General features: G+C 42.2%; 2 protein-coding genes across 2 annotated transcripts in view; one reads left to right on the top strand and one right to left on the bottom strand.

The window, feature by feature from the left end:
- The window catches only part of psmg4 (proteasome (prosome, macropain) assembly chaperone 4), a 3,273-nt gene extending 3,241 nt beyond the window's left edge, over positions 1–32 (top strand). The window contains exon 3 of the mRNA XM_080886605.1: positions 1–32. This exon is cut by the window's left edge and continues 305 nt beyond it. The gene's annotated coding sequence lies outside the window, so the exon portion shown is untranslated.
- A 211-nt stretch (positions 33–243) lies between these two features.
- The window catches only part of slc22a23 (solute carrier family 22 member 23), a 28,444-nt gene continuing 20,180 nt past the window's right edge, over positions 244–8,507 (bottom strand). Inside the window, exons 4-10 of the mRNA XM_080886582.1 lie at positions 7,502–7,688; positions 7,154–7,281; positions 5,756–5,858; positions 5,320–5,546; positions 4,653–4,685; positions 4,358–4,481; positions 244–3,147 (exon numbers count right to left, since the gene is read on the bottom strand). Coding sequence (XP_080742708.1) covers positions 2,727–3,147; positions 4,358–4,481; positions 4,653–4,685; positions 5,320–5,546; positions 5,756–5,858; positions 7,154–7,281; positions 7,502–7,688 — 1,223 coding nt within the window. The 3' untranslated portion in view covers positions 244–2,726. The remainder of the gene's footprint in view (positions 3,148–4,357; positions 4,482–4,652; positions 4,686–5,319; positions 5,547–5,755; positions 5,859–7,153; positions 7,282–7,501; positions 7,689–8,507) is intronic.

Genomic DNA, 8,507 nt, shown 5'->3' with positions numbered 1-8,507 from the left:
TCCATATTAAAAAAATAACACTTAGAAAACAGCATTAGTGGTTGAGTTTTTTTCCTTCAGTTTTCTTAGAGTATTTTTTTTTACTGTTGAAAACATACAAACTACCAAACCATACTGAATGTCTAAAATATGTGCTGTGTACTAAATATGACTATAAAAATGGAGGATTCTCGGGTTCTGGTGTATCTGCACAAAAATGCTTGATGGGATGGTTTGTCTATTCAGTGTGCTTCACAGTCTATAAAAGTAAGGTTATGTTCCATATTTTATAAATGAATGGCACATATATACATACCTTAGATTTTTATGCAGTCCTAAGGGATACCTATATAATAAAGTGTATAATGTACACCAATCACAACTAAACCAGGTCTATGCAGACTATGCTGCTCTATTCTAATCTTCACACATGTCAAAAAACTGTAAAATATTGTGCTTTCTGTCTAAAGTTACACACTCTAGGAACAGGATTACAGTATTAGCACAGTACAGAGAACGAGGAGTGAGTTTGGAAATGTTTGCTAATTAAGGAGGTATTTCAAGCAACAAAACTTTCCCTTGGCAGCATGACAAAAAATAAATACAGTTTTTTTTCTTTCATTACATCGTATCTTCTCTGTTTTGTTAACAGAACAGAGCGATAAAGCCATTTAAATTGCTGAGGTGCATCATAAGACATACAGTAGTGCACTAGCAGGTCACGCTCATGTCCGTTCAGCTCTCAGATTTGTTTAACATTATGCACAAAGTCTCTGTAGGCTACACATATGGTCTGCAAGAAAGGTCTCCGGCTGTTCGTCTTCCAACAACCATCATATGCCAGCATCAGCAGTAGTAACGCTTCTTTAAAAATCAGTGTCCACACTGACCTCTCAGCTGAGGATAAAGTGCCACATTGGACTTCATATAAAGAGACCACAAATGAGGGAGTACTTGTAGCAGTTCACAATACAGCCCGCAACTTATTGTCTGGTTTCCCAACATTTACCATGTATTATTTAGTGAATTCAAAGTGGATTTTTTGTGTGTTTGTGTGTAAGTCCTTGGAACTGGTTCGGGAATGGGCATCATTAAAGGAGGGGTCAATATGAGTTCTCTTTCTTTTATAGGTGCAGTTCCTGGCACCTTGGTAGTCTCTTGCAAACCGGGCAATAGCTTCAATGTTGCCTACAAATACTCGCTGGTTCTGTAAAATGTTGTTACAGTAGATTAAGGGAGTTTAAAGGAAATGAGAAACAAATTGTACGTTGAGCATTTTAATCTTTGAGTACCTTTCAAGTGTTTTAGCAGTAAGGTCGAAATTTTGTCTTTTTGAAATGACAATTGGGTTTAGACTAAAGGCCAAGCGTGTAATACCTAGTATTACACTGGGTATGAGGTATATTAAAGAGTAGCCTAACATCCACTTATTTTTTGATAATGTAGTATTATTGTGGGTATAGGCTATGAGATACAGTATGCTGGCCTCCACTTCTGACACAACAAATACCTAAAAATAACTACAGTGTAATTCATCCGTCTTTGTATCCACTTACAGAGTGGATACAAAGAGGTTACAGAGGGGGCTGTCCCAGCTGTCATAGGGCAAGATGCAGGGCACACCCTTGACAGGTCACCAGTTTATCACAGGACTAACACAAAGAATAAATGGTAAATAGACTGGTTCTAAAATAGGGCTTCCCTACTTGAGAACATCACTCTTTCATATTCACACAGGGACTTTTTCTCTAGATCTAAGTGCTTTCTATCAAACATTTTTCCATGTTAGGAGCAACTTGGGCTTCAGTATCTTGCCCAAGGATACTTCGGCATGCAGACTGGAGCAGCCACCAGACAACCATTCACACCTAGAGCCGATTTAAATTCGCTGATTAACCTAACCCTATGTGTGTATGTCTTTAGGTTGTGGGAAGAGTTCCCAAAGAGAGCATGCAAATTCCAGTCAGAAAGGTCCCAGACTGGATTTGAGCCTAGATACTTCTTGCTGTGAGGCAACAGTGCTAACCACCCCACAGCCTGTTCAGTTTTTTCCTTTAAAACTGGGTACAGTAAAACATAGTTTTACTGTACCTGTTGGTAAGTATTGTAAGGTACTGAAAATTACACTGTCAATTGAGAATTACTTGATAAATGCTGGGGAATTGCACAGTGAGTCACAGATTGTATTAACCAATGCTACAGAACAAAACAAAAAACATTTGTGCCCTTTTCATGCAAAAAGTTAGTGGCTTTAGCCAATCCCTGGATCTCCAATGTGTTGGCTGCAAATCACAAACACTTGATTGTGTCTCTGACATTTAGTGCAAAATAACCTACCTACAAAGAGATCTAAGATGTAGTGAAATCCAGTTTCAACGAGTCAAAACTACAGACAGTAAACTCAGAGCACACGTTATTGAAAGTTATTCTGCTGTACTTTGTCTCTCCACTTGTGTCTGCTTGTACCCTCGAGCAGAAGGTGGCTCAAGAAAATCACCAACACCACTGAAGACGCTCATATTATCTGACATACACTGACTTCAATACAATATATTTTTGGCAACTCCTGAAGGAATCATAGTCACTACAAATGACACAAATTTACTATCATCATCATCTGAATCCTCAACATAAAAAGAGTTCATATGAACAATTAGTTTCCCTTAAAGTACAGGAAGTTCAGTCATCGCTTGCTCAGGTTAGTGCTTGGAGCAGTTATTAGCACAGAAGACAACTTGCAAAGCTGCTCACACTCCATTGGCTATGGCATGATTCCCGATCACCTCCCCACCAGTTGCAAGGGCGTATGAGGCAGGTACCGCTGCCAGAGCGGTGGCTGCTGCCACTGTAGCGCCCCCAGTGGCTGAGAGATGTAATGGTGTGTCCTGAACACGGGAGTAGTCCCTATCACTCTTGGCGAGAAGGAGGTGCTGCTCTCCCGGATGGAGCAGGGTCTGACGGGTAAAGGTCTCTCCATCAGCCAGGCTCTCCGGCAGTGGCTGTCCCCGTGGCTCAGGCAGCAGCAGGAGGCAGATGATGCACAGCAGGGTGCAGCAGGCAAAGATCACATGATGCAGGAAGTAGCCCTTCTGGTTGTGGAGCTCCATGATGGGTGCAGTGAGCATGCCAAAGCCAGCGCTAGCCAGGACCAAGCCCAGTCCTCCACCCCTGCAGAAAAAGAGGTCAGAGCTGATTTATTTCCAAGGTGTTCTGATGCACCTTACACTAAAAACAGCAGCATTCTAGAAGCATTCTTCATACAACAGGATTGGGACATCATTAAAAGTTGACTTCTTATTTTTTGAGATATAAACATGGTCAAATAACTTTAAATGGACTGCTTCTTATAAAGTAGCTTTCTACTACAGGCCTCACTTAGCTTGTCTCATGCAGCACTTTTTTAACTATGCCTAAAGGCTTTCTAACCTCCTAAATTACCTAAATTACTTCCTTAACATGTCTCGAAGGTCTCCAAAGGCCTGGTAATGAACGAATCATTTGATTCAAGTGTGCTGACCCAGTGTGATATCTAAAACCTGCATGACGCCAGCCCTTCAGGCCTGGAGTTCCCCAACCCTGATGTAAGGAGTCACAGATTGATCCACGACTTTCTAATTGGTAGATGACCCAGTCTACTACTCGAGCCACAGTCACCACAATGCAAATAATGAGATCAGCCTACATACATACCCCTTTTTTTCCTATTTTTGTCTCTGTATTATATTTGCAAAAGTAGAACACATCACCTAGTCATGTCATAAAAACAGCTCTAGTTGTGAGCATAGAAGCCCCACCCACCTGCTGTTTGGACCTTCTGTTTGTAAGGGAAAGCCAATCAGAACAATTGGAGGCTGGAGTGAAAAGGAAATGAGCTCAAATGGCTTTTTTCTTTCAGATGAAGAGGTTGCACCAAAGCCTAATGTAGGATATTTGTGGATTTTCTGACTGGTGAATCATACGGTGCTAATGTATTAGGAGTACAGAGCTGAAAGTGGGCAGGATACATCCCACTTAAGAGTATTAAAATGGCAGGCTTTATTCAGCCACTTTTATCACTTTCTTAAGCTGACAACGGTCTTCACTCAGCATCTGGTCAGATCTGTTGCTCTGAACCTCCTTCATAACCTCTTACAGCCCTTTTTCCATAAAGCCACGTTTTCACCAGTTTTCTGTGGAGCCATTGTAATCAATAATGTGGCACACATTTTTCTTTCCAAACACTTGTCAGTCATAAACACACCACAAGAGGGAGCAAATATGCAATTTGAGAACAAAAGCTGTGTGCAGACACTGTCATAATAGACGATATATTTTTTAAAGTAATAAGACTGTTTGCTTTCATAAGATGTATGTTGTGTTTATGACTATGCAGGCTCACCTGATGACAGTAGGAGTGATTTCAGCACAAAAGAAAATGCTGAGTGTGCTGACAGCATGAGAAGAGAACATCCCAATTATGGAGAAGGCCACAGAGAATTTCCTGTTAAGAGTGTCTCGCAAAACTGTTCAAAAGAGAGGAAACAAGCAATAAAAATCAGCAACAACAAATGTAACATGATTCCAGGGACATAAATGACATTGTTTACTGTGTATCACTAAGTTTTCCTCAAACCAGTGGAAAGGTTTATCATTTTAATTGTTTTAGATGATAAATCTCGTAACTGCAAATGTACCTGTGTCATGGCGAAGGCTGTACTTCCCAATCACTGGATTCCATTAGTGAGCATTGGAGAAAAGAGAGATGTCATTAGTAAGCACGAAGAGCAGCACAGCACTGACTCAAAACAAGCAGAATAAAAGCCTTCAGGAGAACAGTTTACCACTGAAGCCTGAAATAATGACTACATGCTCCAAAAAGTTTCAAGGATATATTCATGGTATTTTCACCAGTAAAAACAAGAGGTGAAAAGTGTAAAGACTGGATTAACAATGTTTCTATTAGTTTTGAGAAGAGAGGCTAAAGTTAGCATGCCTAGCTAATAGCTTGCTACTTATTTGAAATATAGTTTTACTTTGAAGGCAACAGGATAGTATAACATTACAGTCATGGTGTCTGTACAAAGTTAGTTGTATTTTAGACCTTCACACCAAAGTTTCGTTTGAGTCAAACTTTACAGTAACTTTAGTAGCTATAAAAAAATTCTAAGTAATCACTTTTATCCTGTGATAAAACCCTTCTGTCATGATGGTAGTGGTCTCCCCCCAAAAAACATGGCCGTAGATGCATTACAGTGCATCTATGTAACAAAATGTGATTGTGTAACAAAGGTGATTGTGGTTTGGAGCTATATAAATAAAGTTGATTTGAATGGTCTACTTGTGCATTTTTTTATTACTTACAGTTAAGCAAACCCAGCTGCAGCAGTGATGCCAGGGCTGTTATGATCATGAATGTGAGCAGCCCTCCACGCCGACCCATCAGCCCGACCGCAGGGCATAGTGCTAGACAGGTTGCCACGGCGATGCCCGCCATGGTGTAATAGTCAGCATGGCACAAAGCCGTGGGCTGAGCCTCGGGGTCCATCATACTGCGAGCGAAGCAGTGGTGAATTCCATAACCTGTCAGACTGTACATCAAGACAAAACCACAGAATAAGAGAGTGGCCAATGAGGTGCCACCTAAAACATGCGTCCGCCACAGGGCACGTGAGGTTTGAGTATGTCTTCATTCTCTGGAGACCAGCTCATGTGTAATTCATGCTCTCAACACAACGGATGTTGGCTGTTATTAGCAAAGGAACTGTACAAGCCGGGACCACAAACGCAACACACTTACGAGTTGACACACAGCACCACAATGTTTTTCCACAGGTTCCTGGTGCTCATCATCTTGACAATGCAGCTCCTCTGGGGTTTCTTGTGCAGCTCCTGCTCCAGCTCTGGTAGGAAACATGAAATGCACACCTTGAGACCTTTCCTTTTCAGGTGGTAATGAGCACCCGGCCATAAGGGATCTCTAGCACGGAGAAGCTAAAGAGCTTTGGGGGGGCTTTAGATAGATGTAGGACATCACTGTGCCCACTCTCATCATCCCTCTGACTGCTTGGCTACTGGGAGAAGCAGCGACAATGAATCAAACACCATCTCGGGGGAACAAGAAGTGTCGTGGCAGAGAAAGGTGAGACACGTTAAATCTGTCGCAAGACAATTAATAGCCAGGGATCTCATTTATAAACATGGCGCACGCCGAAAATGAAGTCTGAAAAAGGCCTGTGCAACTTCCCACGCACAAGTTGGGAGTTTTCAAAGGCAATCTTGACGTGCACACTGGTACAGAGAGTCCGACCCACGCTTATGAACATTTTGGAGACAGACAGAAATTAGCAATGCACATTGTGAGGTGCTAAATTAAAGGCATGATGTAAAAACCAATACATAATACTTCACCTCATACGTTAAGTATGATTTCCTATAATGCAGTACTTATGGATCTACTTTATCATAAATATTGAAATGCCAGTAACCCACGGCAGCACTGAGATGAGCAGAATCAAATATTTCTCCAACTCAACATCATATTTTTCATCATACATCCATTACACTAAATATCATCACAAGTTATTATAAAGTGGGCCAAGTTCACCACAGCAAAACAGCTTTTTGAGGGAAGGGTAGAAGACTGATTGAAGTGCACACATTTCTATACTGACCGTGATTTATAAAGGGAAGCTTCTGAGCTGGTGAGCATAGGCATGCTCTATAATTATTATTGCTATTTTTTGTCCACACCATCTCAGCTTCTCTGCTCAGGTATAGTATGGATCCTACACATTCTTTTTAAATGAGACCCCAGGTGCTTCGTACTCAACTGAGATTTACAGGATAACAATGTTGTTGTTAACTGACAGTGCACATGCTCTCGGCACTATTTGGAAGTCAGACTTTGTGTATATTATAATAAAAAACCATTAACAACCTAAAGGACTATGGATCTTTACCTTATTGCGTTTGCATTTCATCATATCAATGGTCTGAGCAGTTTTATATGCATGTCAGTGTCTTTGCTTGCTCATTTCATCACACCGAGCAGCAGCTGTAATGTAACATACTGCAGACAATTTAAATACATTGCAAAGTGAAGAGAATTGAAGGAAACCAACAGAAAGAATAGAATTCGTGGCCCAGTGGTTGTGGGATCTTTCATCTTCTCGCTCCCTCTTGAATTCATCCTCACCTGTAAGAACTCCGCTTGGCTCAGTTGTCATGTCGACTTGGTTCTTCCTGGCGATCTGCAGCATCATGGCTTTGGACCGCCGGTAATGCTGGGTGGCCAGCAACCAGCGCAGGGATTCGGGAAAAATCCTGTAGAGGGAGTGAAAGAGGGGGATGGCGAGGAGAAGCAGACAAAGGATGAGCAGAAGATTTGTAAACGCAAGAAAGAAACAAGTGAGGGCAGAAGAAAACAAGAGGAGAAAGAGACTATTGTTTGTAAAATCGGAGCGAGCTTGTGTGGTGCCGTGTGTACTGTACAAGCCATCGCCTGGCTCAGAGCTGTGGATTTTCTTCAGAGGGCGGGACTCACCAGACGTATGGCAGCATCAGTACGAAAGGACTGATTATGACGATCTGCAGGACCTGCCAGTCATCCCGGTTTGGCCAATGGCGACACAGAGCGGCCACCCCTGGCATCAATAGCTGCCCGCCCACCATAAGAAAACTGGCCACCATAGTCATGGAGAAACGCCAACCTGGCAAACACAGCTCGATCCCTAAAATAAAAAGACAAGCACGAGAACAAAAAGACTTCATTTTACAGAAAACATGGCTTCCTTTGGTGTCAGTGCGCCACGATAGGCGAATAAATTATGTATGCGCTCTGTGTGTTTGGATGTGATTACCATTATAAACTTGCAGCTGTCTTAATGGCCTGAAAGAGCATGTGTTTGTTTAATGGTGAGGTAGGCACTGAATTTCCTGTCATGAATTATTGAACACTTATTGCTGATCCTTCCCCTGAGAGCGCACTAGTTTAACACCAGGCCTCTTCATTAAGTTAGGATGGACTGCATGTGGAAGCGTGTGAGTGAGTTCAGCTGCTCGGTGAGCTTTTCGCTGGAACCGTCCTTTAAGTCCTTCCCACGTGACTGGGCTCCTATCCTTTCCCTTACTGCCTGTAACATGGCACAGTCCAGATGGCCTGGCCCATATGGCAAGGGCCTTTTGAAGGTGACCATTGTTGGTGGATGAGAAGGGAGGAAGGGGGGCATACTCACTATACTCACTAACCTGTACTGTCACTTGTTATTGTGAGGCAGAGAGAGGAAGCTGGGCTGGGGGGTTGACAGAGTAAAGAAAGTAGAGTAGGGACTGAATACAAATTACCTAACCCTCCAAAAGTCCCTCCATTCATCAGTGGAATCACCAGAGGAATGATAATAAAGACTGGTGTGTGTGAGAGAGTGAGAGAGTGAGAGCGAGAGAGAGAGAGAGGAGGAAATACAGAGAAAAACACAATGAGGAAGAAGGAGGCGGGATGGAAAGATGACTAAGATTTTCAGATAAAAGAATGAAAGGAAAATGATTCAGCT

The sequence above is a fragment of the Rhamphochromis sp. 'chilingali' genome (assembly GCF_963969265.1).
Source record: "Rhamphochromis sp. 'chilingali' genome assembly, chromosome: 7".
In the NCBI taxonomy this organism is placed as follows: domain Eukaryota; kingdom Metazoa; phylum Chordata; class Actinopteri; order Cichliformes; family Cichlidae; genus Rhamphochromis; species Rhamphochromis sp. 'chilingali'.
The sequence above is the reverse complement of the archived record's forward strand: the minus strand, read 5'-3'. Positions and strand labels throughout refer to the sequence as shown.